At 39.0% G+C, this 18,616-nt stretch overlaps 2 protein-coding genes and 1 long non-coding RNA gene across 5 annotated transcripts in view; 2 read left to right on the top strand and 1 right to left on the bottom strand.

The window, feature by feature from the left end:
• The window catches only part of LOC131316851 (probable hydroxyacylglutathione hydrolase 2, chloroplastic), a 70,682-nt gene that overhangs the window by 11,188 nt on the left and 40,878 nt on the right, over positions 1-18,616 (top strand). The window lies entirely within an intron of this gene.
• On the top strand, positions 517-17,784 carry LOC131316845 (flowering time control protein FPA-like). Of its 3 annotated transcripts, none has more exons than XM_058346312.1 (7): positions 517-642; positions 714-1,020; positions 5,784-6,029; positions 6,275-6,415; positions 6,876-7,879; positions 8,571-9,943; positions 17,425-17,784. In XM_058346312.1, exons 2-6 carry the CDS (start codon positions 739-741, stop codon positions 9,922-9,924), a joined length of 3,027 nt encoding a protein of 1,008 aa, XP_058202295.1. In that variant the 5' UTR covers positions 517-642; positions 714-738; the 3' UTR covers positions 9,925-9,943; positions 17,425-17,784. The 3 variants fall into 3 exon arrangements, with proteins under 3 accessions (XP_058202295.1, XP_058202296.1, XP_058202294.1); XM_058346313.1 differs by lacking the exon at positions 17,425-17,784 and adding an exon at positions 10,040-12,187; XM_058346311.1 differs by lacking the exon at positions 17,425-17,784 and having other exon boundaries at positions 8,571-12,187.
• Positions 10,801-13,019, bottom strand: LOC131316858 (uncharacterized). Its single transcript, XR_009197311.1, has 2 exons — positions 12,874-13,019; positions 10,801-12,589 (listed from the first exon to the last, which is right to left on the bottom strand). It is a non-coding gene; the product is annotated as an uncharacterized LOC131316858 (long non-coding RNA).

Raw genomic sequence — 18,616 nt, 5'->3', positions numbered from 1 at the left:
TGAAAAAAATGAAATGTTGAGTAGGTAAAATACCTCCTGCTTGATGTACATGCTCTAAGCGATACTAACGGATAGAGATTAAGGGGGCGAGGTGTCAGGGTTTTTAAATGAAGGGGTAAAGGAAACAAATGTAGGAGTAATAAAGGAGGTGAATGCTGCCAAGTACTACATGTATTTGTCAGTATCTCCTTGTAGAGCGATACAAATTCAGTCACTTATCTTGGTAATTAATGACTCATATCTTAATCAAATAATAAACAATTTAAATATACATGCATTTGATATGTTTTCATGTTTTATCCGAACTGTTTATGTCCGAAATAAACAATCAAATTGACTGTTCTGCACCCGTTAAGTAGAGAACCGACCCACAAAACTGACAAAAGGGAAGAGCATCCTTTTCCCACACGTTTACTACGTGTAGGACCCACACACCCCTTGTGGCCCTGCGAATTTCCGTAGGACCCACTCGTTCTAACGGGTTCATCTAATCCAAACCCTCTATTTAAAGATCGAAAACGCTCTCTAGGGCTTCTCCTGGCTCCTCTCTCTCTCTCGGAGAAAAACCTTTCCGTCTCCCTCTCTCCCTCTCTCCGTCGATCTTCATCAGAATTCAAATTGGTTCCAGAGTTCATCATTCAGGTAATCAATCACACTTTACCTTCTCAATTCCCCTCACATTCATTACTTAAAACACGATTTCTCTATCCTAGGGTTTCAATCCAATCCGGGCAAAATATGCCGCCACAGACCAAACCGAGCAAAAGCGCGCACGGCGCCCACGACTCGCGAACCCCCTCGAACAACCTATGGGTCGGAAACCTGTCGGCCGAGGTAACCGACTCCGATCTGATGGATTTGTTCTCCAAATACGGCGCCGTTGATAGCATAACGTCTTACCCTTCCAGAAGCTACGCTTTTGTCTACTTCAAGCGCGTGGAGGACGCCCGGGCGGCGCTCGAGACCCTCAACTGGACGTACCTGCGCGGGAATTCGTTGAAGATAGAGTTCGCGAAACCGGTTTGTTCCGCTCTTTATGTTTTGTTAGGGTTTACTGATCGTAGTATGTTTTTTTTTTGGATTGATAGATTAGTTGTTGTGTGTAATTATTTTGGGGCAAGTTATCGTTTTCGTGTGGTAAGGTAGAATTTGTGCCTTATGGATTGATGAAGTCTAGGTTTTGTTGTTGGCATGTTTGTGTAATATGCTGAATTATTCTCAACCTTACGAATCTTACGATTAGGAATTGTGCCGGTTTCGAGTTTGAAATACGATGTGCACTGTCTGCATGGAGTGTAGTCAAGATGTTTGTTTACCTCCCCCTTTGGATTGTGCGAAAGGTTAAGAAAGGGCTGTCGTTTTGGTGAGATTTGGTGATGAAGGGGAAGGAGCCATTGAAACTATATTGGTTTTGGTACTTTTTTCTCTCCATTTCTCACCAAAGTACTCAATTCGAATTAGTGGTTTGACAAGAAAGTCTAATCGTTTCTTTTCTTTTCTTATCGAATCCATCAATCCAAATGGGTTGTGAGTGAGGGAAATGTTATTACCTGAGGTTATTATACACGATGCTGTGAGAAGCAAGTGGTGGGTCTACAATGAAAGTGAGAGAAGGAAGGAATGAATTTTAGAGAGAGAGAGAGAGAGAGAGAGAGAGAGAGAGAGAGAGAGAGAGAGAGAGAGAGAGAGAGAGAGAGAGATATGCTTTTAAACTTCCACAGAATTACGGATTATCTTAGGGGTGGTAATTTTGGAAAACCTCTTTTTGAAAAGTACGATTTTTAAAGAGTCGATGAAGTCAGTGTCCCTGCTTGTCCTCTCTTTGTTTTGCCTTGGATGACAAACATTAAATGGGATTTGGAATCGAATGCTGGGAATTTTGGATTCGAAATGTCAAAAGCTTCTATCTATTTTTCCAAATCAGCTTATCAGTTCAGATGTTTTTATTTTGTTTTATTGTTCTTTTAACAATTTGATGGATTCAGCTTGACTGGCGTCATTGTTCTCCTTTTATTAAGAATCTTTAAAGGAGTTTTAAACTACTAACCTCTCAAAATTAAAGTACCTCAACCTTCTATGGAGCAAGAATTAGTGTGTGAGGCAACATAACACAATAAGATTATATCTCTGTAACTGAGAATTATAAAACGTTTGCTTTTAGCTACAAGTCAAGGAATGGATGGTATTCAACTGCGGATAAACCTTACAAAAGTTAATTTATAGGCCATGCTACATACAAGTTCCAAAACAGTTTCCAAGGATCAATTAATTCCTTTTGGCGCAATCATGCAATAACGGTCCAAGAAAATTATGGTTGATTGCATGCAAGGGTCCTTACCTCCTTTCTCCCAGTGGAACAAGAAAGAAAGAGCTAAAAATGCCTTCTCTTAACCATATCTTTTTCTTATTGCATCTGTCTTTTTTTCTTGATAACCTGCACCTTGCTTCGATGAAGCCTCACCTTGCTCCTCTCCTCGCGCTAATAAGAAGCCTTAATGCTTTGGTGCCCCTCTTCGCCTTTAATAGTATGTTGAGACTTGTCGTTGTCAAATTATTGGTAATGAAAATCTAGTTTTTTTTTTTTTTTTGCCAAGCAGTATACATTAGCGGGGGTTGGAGGGGAGTTAGTAAATTAGCCCATAGGGGGTTCTAAAGCCGTCCATAGCCCTGACCCACAAACGCCCATGACGGGGCTCGAACCCTGGCCTTCCACAAGGAAGGATCGGGAAATACCATTGGGCTACAAGCCCTTTGGCATGAAAATCTTGTTATGCCTTATAATTTTGTTGTATTATTGTAAAGATTTGAAGGTTTTGTAAATTTCAATGTTACATGGACTCTTCAATAATAAGTAGTTGTCTAGACATTGCATGGACGGAGTACATGTTACGGATCGCACACTTCTATCTAAAAACCAAAACTTCAGAGTTTTTCTTTTATTTTTATGAGGGGATAAAACTGGGAGTAGAATCAGTGCAACAATTAAGAATCATGATGCAACATGGTATTTTTCTTGATTTTGCATTGCTACTAATTAATGATGTAATTCTACAGCAGAATCATGGTATAATAGGATATCATGGATTGATCCCAAGGGCTTTAAAGAGATTGAAAGAATGAAAGACCTTACAGCCACTCAAATTATTGACAAATAAGAAGATATATAGACTTTGGAAAAAAGAAGGGAAAATGGTGCGCACTGTTTTTGACCTTTAAGCTTGGAGCTTAGTAGAACAAGCGAGCCTGAGGGCGTCATAGTGTCTGTGGGGGCATGGCCTGGCATAAAGTTTGCCACTTTTATTATCGATCCCTAATGTTAGGCGAGGAGATGAGTTTGCAAGTAGTCACAGTGTATAAAATGAAATGAAAATCCTGCACCCTTCCATATAAATTCTTACTTTTCTCTTGGCAATACGATTTCCCAAACAATTCGTTGGATGAAGATAAAGAAAAAGAAAAGGTCTCAATGTCTCATTAATCACAAATTACATAGGGATCCTTTCAAGCAAATAATGCTGCTTTCTACCCCTTCATAAAGTCTTCTAGTACTTTTTTTTTTTTTTTTTCAATCTTAAAGATCTAAGCACCGCCCTCTTCATGCACAGCATCAAACATTCTATTCTTGATGGTAAAAACCTTGCACATCGAACAGGGCGGCACCCATTTGACTGTGACATTGAGAAGACCACTATCCAAACCTCCTAGCTTACCTACGCAACCTTCTAGCACACCTATACAACTTGGAATGCTGGATCACGGATCATTTTGGCACCAGGAGTGTGGGGGGAATATGGTATCATTCATGTTAAGAAGTACCTTTCTTTTTCACAAGAAGTCCACTCCTATCATATTGAAAATAAGCTAGTGAACATACTAGTTTTAAATTGGTCATGGGGAAAGAAAGTATTAGCGCATTTTTATAACATATTTTAAACTATGCTTTAATGAGTTTGGTTGCTATATTATTTTCTCCCTAAGTTTTCTATTCAGAGCCCTTTCTCCAAGGGTGTGTGGGAAGCTAAAATAAGTTCTGATAGGCTGGGGTAGGGTTCACATTATGCTGTGTGCTGCCTAATTCAAAGAGGGGTACACTTCACTGGAAGTTGCTCTCAGTTGTATACTGAGTTTTTTGAACTTTTGAGCTGTATGTAAGGGCCGCTGGGCAGGGGTGTGATGATGGCTTTTAATGTTGCCTCTTCATGTCTTGAGCAGCATTTGCAGGGGGGAGAAATAGGACTTGGAGGGACCTCCAATCCATAAGCTAAAGGGGGTCGTGTTTGTCAACAATATTACATTTTCTTGTTTGAGGCTTTTCCCTTTCCATTGGTTTCGGATGAGGAGTTTGTTGGGTTCGCTTATTCGTTGATGAAGATATATCCTACGAATATCATTGTTTTCAACTTGTTTTGTGTCCACTTTCAGCAAGTATATGGTGAATTATTGTGATATAGTTATTTGTTCCTTTTTACTCAAATGACTATTGTATTGACGATTGAGATAGGGATGCATACACATGTCCAAGTACATATGTATCTATATCTATGTGTATATATACATGTATGAAACTTATTGATTTGAATGGATATTTGATTAGAGGTTATTCTGGGTGATGATATTCCTGGCTTCATGATAGAAATGGCATTTTATGGAATAAGTACTCTATTCATATTATCCTTGTCTCAAATACGCTCCTGATGTGAATTGTATTTTGCTGCTGTATACAAATCATGCAACTGTTTGTTCTATCTCTCCTATAACAGTATCAACATCACGCTTACATTACCTGTCTCCGCCTTGGCATTGCCCTTGATATTGATCGCGATATTATTCTACAACTGGTTCAGTGAATACACTTCCTTGCACATAAGCAAAAATCACGACGAATCTAATCTAATATCTCTGATTTTATGTCCAGTTTATTCCACTTCCATCTTCTTACTGATGTTTCTGTTTCTCGTTTCTCAAAGCATAGTCTGCTTATAGTGGTTCTATCAAATTTCTCTTTCATTTGGACAGTGTATGATATTACAAGCCCTTATTGCTCCAATATAATTCCATTATCAGCTTCCTTGGACTTTCTTAACAATGCTCTCTCCAAAACTTTCCTTTAATCTGAATTACAACGTTGTCCATTTAACCCATAATGGGGCCATCGATCTTCTTTGCCTTTCCATTTCATCAAAGTTACATCTGTACCTTAAAATTCATTTTTCGTTGGTATTCCATCTTAGTTTGGTTTCATGAATTGGTCGTTTTCATTCTACGGCAAAAGAAATAGTACAGCGTCATGGTCTTTGTATACTTCTTGATTTGGTTGGTGCCTTCGTGGGGTTTTCTGTTGGATACCAGTGCTTAATGTAGCTTATATGCTATTGCCATCTGAATGTGTAACACCCTGCTCTTCTCAAAGGGAGAAAACGAACAATGGGTGTATTTTAGGGATTTGATACAGCTCAATTAGTTTTCGTCCAATGTCTTTATCTGTTGATTTGATCCACATAAATATTATTAGTAATTTAGTTAGTTTGTAATTTGCTGGCCAAAGCATGTTTATATCCAATAGTGTTGGATGAATGTTTTGGGTGAGCCAATATCATTTTGGACCAGGTTACATGCAAAACTTAAAACTTAGCTGATTGGTATTGTCTTTTGAATATTGTATCTTATATTCCTATTTTTCGGACAAAGTTGCTCTTACAACAAGACATTTTAACTATGTTTTTATTCTCTTCAGTTCCAACCTTATACTTTTTCCCAAATTTTATCTTACTTTGTTTGGGCAGGCTAAACCATGCAAAAGTTTGTGGGTGAGTGGAATCAGCCTATCAGTCACAAAAGAAGCACTAGAAGCAGAATTTCTCAAATTCGGTGAAATTGAGGAGTTCAAGTTCCTTAGGGATCGTAATACTGCATATGTTGACTACTTTCGATTGGAAGATGCTTCTCAAGCATTGAAAGTCATGAATGGGAAGCAAATAGGTGGGGACCAGATACGTGTTGATTTCCTCAGGTCTCAGACTATAAGAAGAGTAAGTCAATTAAGTAAATCACGTTTTGGAAGTGCTTTAGATGTGTGCTCATATTTGGATAAGATGCTGTGGTTATTTGCATAGCAATCTTTGAATTTGAAGCCTTATTGGCTGGCTGTTGTGGAGTCAGGAATTGAACTTGAAAGGGCCGAAGTATCTGGCTATGAAGCCTCTTTTATTTTAATTTAACCTTTATACTTGTCGACAATTTATGATACTTGATCTAACACTTTTTATGTTGTTAGGAACACGGGTCTGATTACCGTGATGCAAGAGAGGGACAGTTCCTTAGCCGGGACATCGGACCTCCTGATTCCTCATGGATGCCGCAAGAGGGGATTCCAAACTATTCCGAGTCCCCTCATTCTGGGTTCAAACGACAACAGGTAATTCTCATTCATCAACTGTTAGAATTTAATTTATTAGGTTCTGCAAAGCTTTATAACAAAGCTTTCCATTAGTGCTGATATTGAACTTTTTTTATTGAGCATGGTTTGTTGGGGTATCTGGTTTCAGTACATGCTCTGTTCCCTCTATTGATCAATTTTTTAGATTGGTTTGAGCTTTTTTGTCAAATAGGGGTGATGTATGGGGCCTTGGCGGCATTCCCTTAATGCCATCTTTCTAATATAATTACTTATCCAAAAAAAAAAAAAAAATCATCATTTTTCTGACGAATCCTTTGTATAGCTGACTACAGTATAATAATCTCTTAGGAGTTCCAAAGGGTGCATATTGTTTCAAGTGCTTTTGCACCTTTAAAGGACTGGCAAGAAGTGGTACTCAAATTTGTAGTTAATTGGAGTTGTTAATATTTTAAACTTGTTCGTCTATTTTGTGATATAGCATGCTCAATCTTTTGGAGGCCGAAAAGGCGATGGACAACCAAGCAATGTATTGTGGATAGGTTACCCTCCTACAGTTCACGTTGATGAGCAAATGTTGCATAACGCTTTCATTCTATTTGGCGAGATTGAGAGTATAAAAAGTTTTCCCGACCGGCACTACTCTTTTGTTGAATTCAGAAGTGTTGATGAGGCACGTCGTGCCAAAGAAGGCCTGCAGGGCCGACTTTTCAATGATTCCAGGATATCAATTATGTATTCAAGCAGTGAAATAGCTCGTAGCAAGGATTACCCTGGATTTTATCCAGGCGTTAAAGGGCCACGGCCAGATGCATTTTTTACCGAACCACCTTTTCAACCTGCACATGTCGATATGCTTGATCATAACATACCTATGTTACCAAATGCTCTTTCTCGACCTGCAACATCTAGGGGTATTCTTGGACCTAATAGGGGGATGCGGCCTCTTGGCCCACAAGGTAGCTTTGAGCCTCTGCTATCAGCCCCAGATTTCAACGATTCGACGGTGCCACATAAATTTCCAGATGCTATTCCCGGCAATACGATGGGTGGTCCAAATTGGAAAAGATCAGCCCCCATTCCTGGGATGCTCCTATCACCTTCACAGGGGGCAAAAGGACCGATCAGACCTGTGTCTGGAACTTGGGATGTGTTTGATGCAAATCAGTTTCAGAGAGAATCTAAGCGGTCAAGAATCGATAATGTGCCTGTTTATGATACTCCTTTTCCTTCCAAGAAAATGGATGATCGTGACTGGGGGTTGGACAGAATGTATGGTCTTGGTCCAGAAGTTGATGGGGGTGCTTCAGGTCCTGTTCAAGAGAAAAAGCACTTCAGTCCAGCAGAGGTAAGGATGATAAATCGGGGAACTGGTCAGGGCCATCTGGATCATGATTACATGTGGCGTGGTGTTATTGCCAAGGGCGGAACATCTGTTTGTAATGCTCGTTGTGTCGCTGTTGGGAGAGGCATAGAGTCTGAAATGTAAGTAGTATTTATTCTAGTTACCTGCTTTCTATGTAGTTGTCCATCATTGTAGATGTTTTGGATCTCAATTTTGACCTGTGGTGAGTAAATGAAACTGAAATGTCACTTGATTGGATCTGGCATACTTCTTTTCAAAGAAATTTTCTAACATCTTAAGATGTATCGACTTTCAAGTGAATTTAACGATTTGATGAAGTTTATATGTGTAGGGCCCATTTGTTTAATCGGATATGAGCATTGGATTGGACTATGTATATCAAAGGGGACCACATATCCAGTGTTTGTGTAAAATATTTGAGGCTCGGATTTAATGCCCATCGGATATATAATCCTATGCTGGAATATACAATACCATGGCAGTGTGTGGTATTATTAATCCTATCACGATTAGTCCGATGAGATAACATAACTTATGTGTTTATATGTTCCCTCACCTATTAATCCCACCAAACAAGCGCCAACAGTTCTGTAACCCTTTAGTTTCTTGGAGGACATAAATGTGGTTCTTGGTGCAATTACAAATTCTGATTGCCTATTGGATTCAGCAGATTGTTGCCTAATTTCGCTTCAACCTCTGTAATTTGTGGGTGGGGGTTACTCAAACTTCAGTATTATGATCTTGTGACGCAGCATTTGGGTAATTCTCCTTTCATTTCTTGTTCTAATGTGAAGCTTTTTTCTTTTGCAGTCCTGAGGTGGTTAATTGCTCAGCCAGAACTGGCCTTGACATGTTAACCAAGCACTATGCCGAAGCGACTGGATGTAGTGTTGTCTTCTTTCTACCTGACAGTGAGGAGGATTTTGCTCCATACACTGACTTTCTGCGTTATTTAGGGGGGAAAGACCGGGCTGGGGTGGCCAAATTCGATGATGGGACCACCTTATTTTTGGTGCCTCCATCAGATTTCCTCTCCAAGGTGCTACAGATTTCAGGCCCTCCACGTCTTTATGGCGTGGTTCTGAAATTCCCCCAAAATGGCCATAGTAGCCCATCCGTGCAGCCACAGTTCTTCCAATCTCAGTACCCTGATGTACAACAGATTCCTCCTCAAAATGCGTACACTGGAATGCATCAACAGGTGGAAAATGCTATGCATATGGACTATAATAGGGTTTTACATGGAGAATCATTGCCTACCACAAAGCAGCTTGGTCCGTCAACTAAGGACCCCGTTCCCATGCATCCAGTGCCATCAGTAAATGCCACAGCAGTATCCCAAGCTGGAGTTACTTTAACTCCTGAGCTTATAGCCACACTAGCCTCATTAATACCTAGCAGTGCGAAATCTTCTGATCCAGAAACTGCCCAACCATCATTAGGACCATCCTCCGTGAGGCCTGAATTAGGTATTGCAACTCTGCCACAGGGCTGGACGCCTGATCGCCAAGGTTATGAGCAGATTGGGCATTCGCTGCAGCAAGTGGAGAATCAATATAATTCCACCAGACAACAATTCGCTCAGCCTCAGACTTACTCAACCGGGGTAAACACATCAAGCGATTCACAATTGGGGGCAACTGGCAACTCCCAAGTCCAAGATCCTGCATTTCACCTGCCACAACAAGGTGCAGGTTCTTCTAGGCCGTTGAATAACTATGGAATGCCTTCACAAAGTGGACAGCTGGCAGTTCCCCCCCAGGTTGACCGGCATTATCAGTATGAAGTTCATCAGAATACGCAAAAGGGCTTTGGGATGGCACATGGAACGGATTCTGCTGTTTTGTATGGTTCATCTGCCTATAATGAACCTGCAAACTCTGTTGCATTGTCTAACAATCAGGTTCATGGGAGTAGTGCCACTCAGGCCCACACTGCTATGCCATTGGGTTTTGATAACGGGAATCCTCAGCTCCCGAATCAGGTTCAGCAGCTTCAGTCTGCCATTAATGGAGGTAGTCAGGTAACACTGGAGGCTGAGGTTGATAAGAGCCAGCGGTACCAGTCAACACTACAGTTTGCAGCTAACCTCCTCATGCAGATACAGCAGCAGCAGCAGCAACAGACAAACACTCAAGCAGGGCAAGGATCTGCTAATCAATGACGAGACTTCGGCCAACTAGGTAATCACTTAATCCATGACTGGTTTTCTTTCTTATGTTTCTGCTAACATGTTGTTTCATGATAAAAACTATTTGTTGTATTGTGCCCTCCTCTAGATATACCTTGATTAGGTTCTTTTGGGGATGAAAAGGCGGATTTCTGTGAGGTGAGTTCATCACTTGATAGAAGAATGAATCGATGACGCTTAGGGTGTTAACGACCTTGCGTTTAGAAAACTTCAAATGAGTTGGTGAGTAAGGTGCACCTGTGGATACATCAACTCCTTTTGAGAACATTAGCCCAAAGGGCTGGGAAACTGGCACGTGGTTTTTCTCAAGTTTTCTGGTGCTAGGTGGTGAGGAGAGAATAAATGACCTCTTGGGTTTTATTATGGGGGTTTGGAGCATTAGGTTATATTGCTTGTGTACGAGAGTCAAAGATTGGTTGACAGAAGTTGAAGAGTGCTTATTGGGAGTGGAAAATGATTAATTGTTGGTTGCACATGTTTTGGATTGTGAACCTTCTAGAAGAATAAGGATCAAGAGGCCGCTAGGAGAATTAAGTGTAGGAGTTTGTTTATTAGGTTTATAAAACAACTGGCACTGGACTTTTGGTTGTACGAAAGGAAAAATGGACGCCAAGCCTTCACCACGAAATACTGCTACCCAGATAACTAGATCTACTTGCTTCGGAAGTCTTATCAACCATTTAGTTAGGGAATACAGCCAATAACTCTAGGAAGCCTTAATAACATTTGGGGAGGTGTGCTACAACTACAAGTATTATGTTAGTTTCTGGTGGAAATTGGGTGCTATGTTGAAATCTGGGGTATTTTTTGCTTTCACAAGATGTGGGCTAACAATATTTTGTATGGGAGCACATTCAGGGATGATGGGAAATTTTCCATGCAGTTGCATGTTGTTGACGGTACAGTGTAGCAGGGGTAATATGGATGGAAAAGCGCCGTTGTCGGTCCTTTTGTTATTTATGCTATTGTGGTTTGGTGTGGTGATGTGGCAGTACTCTAGTGGCCTGCATAAAGGATGTTGTCTTGGTGGATTGGTTGTAAATGCTGTTATTGAATAGTAAGGCCATATGGTTAATGTTTGGATGGCCTGTCTGGTGTCGAGTAATCAGCGTATGATGCTTCTTTTTGGTGCAACCTCAAAAATTTGACATTAATTCTAGTGGCCTATCTGAGGTAAGGAATCGCGGCACGAGGGAATGATTGGTGTTTAGAAAGTGAACAGTGTGTGAAATTGCCTAATAGCGGCATTTATTGTTGATATTCAGGTGAAGTTTTCGGCTGAGCAGCTATTCGCCAGCATGTTTGTGACTAGGCTTTAGGAAGAAAATTTATCCCCCATAACGAAGAAGACTTCAGATGTAAGAGAGCAGAGTTCATCAGTTGTGGTCTCTTATCACCCTTTTTCTGGGTTACAATTTATTTACATGCTACCTAGGTTTATTTTGGGTGCCTTGTAAACCTAGCTATATCCATTGTCAATAATGCCTTGGCTTGGCGTTATAGTATGCCAATATAGTATCAAGGTCCTCCTATCGGATGGCAAATGCCCCTCAGAATCTTGCTCTGGCGCCCTGAAGTCAGACTCTGCTAGGAACCTCGTTCCCACAGGGAAAAGAGCCAGCTCCCGACTAGGACATAACCTCTCAAGTATTAAAAAAACAAACAAAAAATAAGAGACCAAGCTAGCGAAAATATGAAGTAATGATAAGATACTAGAAAATGATAACTTAAATCTGCTAGGAACCTCGCTCCCACAGAGAAAAGAGTCGGCTCCAGACTAGGACAGAACCTCTCAATTATTAAAAAAACAAACAAAAAATAAGAGACCAAGCAAGCGAAAATATGAAGTAATGATGAGATACTAGAAAATACTTACTTAAATTTGCTCAAGTACTTGGTTTAAACGTAATATTTGATTAAAGCAATATTACGATGTACTAATATCTTTTACCTGAACATGCATGCTGTAGGGATGTTGATCCTCATGTTTGCTTATTAGCTTCTGATATGCTTTCTTACAGTTACTAGCTTTGTCTGTCATTTATGTGATAATTGTATAGCTCGCATGTTTATGAACTGTGAAATTATTCTATCTCTCATCCATTTATATAGCCTAGAATAAGGTTTCAGTTAGCTTTCTTGGCCTTTTCATGTTGTAATTCTGAATTGTATTTTTTTTTTTAACAAATTTTATAAGCTTACCTCATATGTTGGGATTTGGGATGGTTTTACTGCACGTCTACACAATCATAAAAGCGATAGAAAGGTTATATTCCACGAAAACCAAACATTCCAAACCTTGGGGCCACTGGAGGTTGGCCGATCGTTATCTTCAAGGCCCCAGAATTAGTCGAGATGTGCGTAAGCTGACCCCGGAGATCCGGTTATCAAACAAAAATTGATATGAAGGTTATAATAAGTAAAACCTTGGCGTCTAAAGACTCAAAAATTTGTTCTTAATCCCCGAGATTTTTTTTTATATGTTTAAGTCAACAAAGCAGTTACATAACCAACTATTTTTCAACCACATATAGAGAGAAAATAGCTGCAATGGACTCATTAGCTAAAGATTTAGCTTGAGAAAGTAAATTCATTAAGTTTGGTCACTAGCTAAAGATTTACTATAATTTACTACTCCCTCCGTCCCTTTTTAAGTGTCCTGCTTCGTAACTCCAACTTATTAAAAAGACATCATCATTACACCTTTCACATCAACTTTTTCCTCCACTTTCTCTACTTATCCATCATCATTACACTTTTATTCACTAACTTTTCAAAATGAAATTTACTTTTAGGGATAAAATAGACAATGCACCAACTTTTATCCCTCTAACTTTAAAAAATGAACACTTATTAAGGGACAGCCTAAAATGGAATACTGGACACAAAAAAAGGGACAGATGGAGTATAATTTTGGCCAACCACTAATGGAGAGAGTGAAGTGAGAGATACGTACCGGAAGAGAGTAGAGAGGCCTAAAAAGGGGTTCACTCACTATTTCTTTGAATACATTTTTGCCATTCTATTGTAAACAAACAACTACCAATCGTGGTCTCACATTTTATCAACGGGGCGGTTCCGGGGACACTTAAAAAAATCCTTAAAATAAACTCTCCAAGTTTCCAATCGAATTTTGATGATCAAAGCTGCTCAATGTAATTAGAACCTGATTTTAAGGGTGCCCGCGAGAAATCAGCAGAAAATTGACCGGGAAGGGTTTCATCCGAACGGTTGTTTATTGAATTTTATTGAACGGTTCAATAAAAAATTGCTCAAATCAAGCCCTTACTGGTTAGTTTATTTGCCAGTTTCTCGCGGACATCTTTAAAATCACGTTTTGAACACATTGAGCGGCTCTGATCATCAAAATTTGACCGGGAACTATGATATTAAGATTTAGAGGGTTTTTTTAAGTGTCTCCGGAACCACCTTGTTTTATCAAATTATTATAGACATTTATCTATTCATCTTTGGTCATGCCACTGGAGATGCCCAAAACCCGCTGCTTGTCAAAAAAAAAAAAAAGGACAAATGGTTCCTACCCGGCAATTAATTTCATTTTGTTCACACGCATTGCGTCCACTTTGTCTAGTCTCGGATAGTTTCAGCTGCCATTTTTGACAGTCACAAAAGAGCAGAGGCTTATACCTGCTAATTTTTTTTTTAGGTTAACATCTGAGGCTTTTCTTTTCTTTTCTTTTTTTTTTTTTAAAAAAAACGTTAGAAAAGTTGAATGTTCAACATGAATTCAAGTGTTATGTCATCCTATGATGGCATAACAAACCAAACGGAAGAAGGCCGTGGGCCGTGTCCCATCAACTGGTTCTGCTATTAGAAGTCGAGAAGTAATAGAAGCCGTATGAACAGATATTGAGCACAACTACTATCTAGTGTTGGATGTGGCATGGCAACGGCACAAATCATTATTCGCGTTACGACACGGGGATAGGCACGATCCTTTTACCTAGTAACAAAACGAACCAATGGAGGTTGTGTCCACTTCAATTAGGTCGATGACTGAATGTCTCCGATTGAAAGAAAATAGTGTTGTACGAACAGAGAGTGAGCACGATATAGCGACTGCCTGTGCGCAACATAACAATACAAACCAATATCTATGGTGGAATTCCAGATGTGTACTACCTCAATAATGACCTTCATAATGTGAAAATTTCAAACCCAGGGGATTTCATTTTCAAACAATTTACCTCGATAATATCTTCATATTGTGAAAACGTCAAACCCAGGCGATTTCATCTCCAAACAATCTATACCTAGATGTTAGTCAATAGCGTCCGATCTGAATTGTTATTGAAATACTATTAGACATGTTCAACCTTCAACAAAAACTAAGAAAGTGGTGGAACCAACATGGTTGATTGACTATTTGTTTAAGTAGTACTATTCCTTCAAATTCGTCGCTATAGTTGTTATATTTAAAGACCCGAACAAATAGCGCAGTACTAAGATGTGACTATCAGTATTTGAAGCGACATTTATAAATCTAAATAAGTATGTTGATTTTTACGAACCTTCAAATCCTCGAAACGGGACATGGTCAGCATGCATTCCAAAAGAAAAAAGACGGGAAAAATTCTAAATTCGCTATCTGTACTGTCTTCTTCCTTATTTTCGTATAAGGTATAAGGAGCCTATCCGTAATAGGAGGGACAAGTCATAATAATTTGACCAATCCGGCTTTTTGGATTTTTTCCGCCGTCTTGCATGAAACTTTTTTCAACTTTGGTTTATGTTTTTATACCTTTTCAATTTCTTTCGTCGCGACAGCTAATATGGTGTAAAAACTTGACCTGAATTTATAAAGGTTGCTACCGAAAAACCGTGTCAAAAAAGTCCCCGAAAAGTTCTGCCAAACTCACAACTACTAGTCTACTAGTATTTTCTTCTGCTGATATAGAAATGTCATTAATAGAAAGGGGACCAGAGGATAGCTGTTTTTTTTTTTTTATAATTGTTAACTAGACCCTGCCTCATTGAGGAACAAGTCTACTTTTCTTTATAAATACGATGACATGGCAAAGATGTATTATATTCATGTACTAATAATGGTTTTTTTTTTTTTTTTTAATCAAGAGAACGGATGCTTGCGTTAACTTATGGAAGAATTTTAGTTTTCTCTACTCGCAAACTTTAGTGCTCAAAAGTCAAAATTATTTAGGGTGCGTGTATGCCGCTCAGAATACCTATTTAAGTTTTACTTAAGCCGCCAGGAAAATAAACCCCTTATCAGCTACGTCTAAGAGTCTAACGAAACAGAATGCCGAGTTTCATGAGGGACAGTTTTATTTTTTTCCTGAGATAAGGAGATGATAAAGTGAAAGTATTTGAGACGATTATCATAACGATGAATAACATGATCTCATCAATGACATGTTCACAATATGGAGATGAGTTGGTAGACTGCATTGGTTCAATTTTTTGAGTGATTTATGATTCGTGCATCCTGTCTATCGGTATACGATTAGTCCAATCCACCTTCTAAGTCATCGCATTGTAAATCAATACTTTTGATTTTGTTTTACATTTACTTTGGAATTGAATTTGCGGCAAAAGCCTTGGATATACCCTCAGCCTTGTACTACAACAGAAGAAAAATCAAATAAAAACCATTAAGTGCCGTTAAAAAAAAAAAAACCTTATGTCAATTTCTATTTGTAGTCTTTAAATTTGTCTTTATTTGGAACTGGAAGAGTAGAAAGCCCTTTGGACAACTTTACAAACAAAAGAACCCGGAAACAAATAAGGGGTAATAATAGCTTGAGGTCCACCAAAAGAAATGGGGTAAGGGGTAATTATTACCTCTATTTTTAATCATTATTCTATTTTTTTCTATACTTATTACCTACAAATCCAAATTCAAAATTCCAATATGAACGGGGTCGTAGTGACTTATGGTTCTCGAAAGCTTATTCAAATGCATATGTTTGGTTTTTGGTCGGGGTACGTGCGGGTTTTTTCGCCTCGGTTTTGACCGAACCGAACCCATCATTTTTTGGTTCAGTCTTGGTTATCAGAAAATTTCTCCGGACTGAACTGAACCAAACCAAAATTATATAGACCGACTAGGACCGAACTGAACTGACTATATGTTTTACATTAATTTGGTCCGTTCAGCTATTTTGTGCTTAATCTTTCTCGTTCATCTAAATGTTTTTTTTATATATTTTACATTAATCGGGCAGAATGAAATCCCCAAGCAGACCGATCCCACCCGCACCCCGAACCGAACCAAACTTAACTCCAGTTGAGATCGGTTCTGGAAATAATTACCCCAATCCGTATCCGCCCTCAAAAATTTCACTCCGAACCAACCGAACCTAAACCAAAATCACCCCTAGATATGATGGTATAAGTTTTTTGGTTCAATGTTGGAAATTTATTTGGCCTTTCCGAAGGCTTGCCCCAATCAGTGGCAAACGAAAGAGGGTGCGACATGTGAGTCACGGTAACTCTAAACTAATCCTTAAATTCCTTTATCGTTTAAGCATATTTTCGTATTTTACAATAATGTTCACTATTTTTGTCCCTTTAAATCTTGTTAATTTTACTCTAACCCATTCGAAATTGAAATGTTCTACTATAATCCTCCAAGGCCCCAAACTTTGTGTTTGACCCCCCTTGTTGAAATCTTGCATCGGCTAGCCATACAATTGCATGAGTTACCTACCTATTAACAAACGCTGTATAATCGGGTGTTAAGGCAATGCCACTGGAGCACGAAATAGCTTTTCCGATTGGCGGATTTTTATTCTGTCCGGCTCGTGGCAATTTTGGATCATCGAGTTCGTGCTATTCCTTTGCCAAGAGAATTGTTACAAAGCAAACTCCTAGGTTGTAAACCACACCACGAGGAATTCTTTTTTTTTTTTTATACGCGATACACCAAATCAATGACATAGTGATAAATGTTGCAGGTTGGATATTATGACTTGCTTTTGTTAGGTAAGGGGGAGTCAATGGACTCGCATAGCGTGTGCTCAGTCAATTGTTGACCGAGTGTATTCCCTAGCTAGACAATATCACGACGCTCACTGAGAGTTACATTGCAATGGTTCGTCGCTAACACAAACAAAAAATCAAAACAAATTAAATTACATTGCAATGGTTCGTCGCTAACACAAACAAAAAATCAAAACAAATTAAATCACCGCATGACATTGTAAATTTTCTCATATGAAATCTCACAACACTAAATCATATTATTTCATACCATTACAACAAACTGTCGTAACTAAATTTATTTTCTATGATACACCCTTTCGCAATCTTCCGAAAACTTTGCGACTTTAGCTACTAACTCTTGTAATTTTCTTATGGTATGTACTATAACGTGAGACGTGTGCTGGAAATATCTCGCTCTTAATCCGATTTCTATAACCTAGAGAAAATTAAAATTTGTGTTGGATTGTCTGATCATGGTTCCTTTTCTCGCAAACTTTTGCAAATGTGTAGGTAGGTAGGAGAGCATATTTATCTCCAAAAGGGCAAGGACGTCCATTTGCTATCGAGGGGCGTTTAGAGGGCTGTTTGTGTTATTAGCATCAAATGAAGGCGAAGAATGCAAAAAGAATGGACTTCTCTCTGTGTAGAATCATGGGTTTGGTTCGAGGTGTGTTGGTTTTGGTACTCTTTCTCTTAGTTTGACCAATGAATTTGCCAAATTTTGTGAAACGGCTTTCTTTTCTATTCGGTTTCAGGAATAATTTGGACACACAGTTGTATTTGAAATCATCCTATGCATGTGGGTCTCTCGTGCATTGTGTTGGGTTTATGTTTGACTTGGATGAATCCTGTAGATTTAAGCTTCAAGCACCTCTCTCTCTCTCTCTACTTAGAGAAATTCAAACCATTGTATTGCGTAGGTTGATGGCTCTAATGCCGCACTACAATTCTGTAGTCCACTCCTACACTATAGAAAACCCAAGTCCATCTATACCCATTTCTCTCGTTTGAAGATTAAAGTTAAGGGAATGACTTCGGTGTTCCCGGTCATTTTGGGGACACCGTAACTTTTGACATCATAACAAAATCATTATGAGCATAACCAAAATCCATTACAAGCATAACAGAATCATAGCAAGGCATAACTTGTTTGCTATGCCTTGGTTGTGTTTGGTTATGTCTTGGTTGGTTTTTTGGATATTCCTTAGTTATGCCTTGTTTAAGTTTTGTTATGCTTGTAATGGGTTTTAGTTATGCTCATAATGGTGAAGTTATGCCAAAAATTACGGTATCCTCAAAATGACCTGAGACACCATAACATCATCCGTTTGAAAGGTTTTATTTATTAATAGCAAGTCCAACCACATAACTTTGTTTCTGTGGGATTCCACTCTCTGAAATACTCCTATATATATAATGAATGAAGATGCTCTAGTCAAGCTCAATGCCTGTTGGTTGAGAAAGTAAGAGATCGATTTTCCATTATTTTAAGCGGTGGTTTAAGTTTTACTGTGGAGGTTTTTTTTTTTTTTTTTTTTGAATCGGTGTTGTGTTATGTGTCGTGCTTACAATGGTTTTGCTTGTAGAAAGACTCAAAACACGGAATAGAGTTCGGCTCCTATCCAATTCTCCGTAGGAATCTCAAACTCAAATCTAGCGGTCATGCTATTCACCTCATTAAGAGCCATTTGATTGGGTACAC

This window comes from Rhododendron vialii, chromosome 2a (assembly GCF_030253575.1).
Source record: "Rhododendron vialii isolate Sample 1 chromosome 2a, ASM3025357v1".
NCBI classification, from domain to species: domain Eukaryota; kingdom Viridiplantae; phylum Streptophyta; class Magnoliopsida; order Ericales; family Ericaceae; genus Rhododendron; species Rhododendron vialii.
This window is presented reverse-complemented; position numbering and strand designations above follow the sequence as displayed.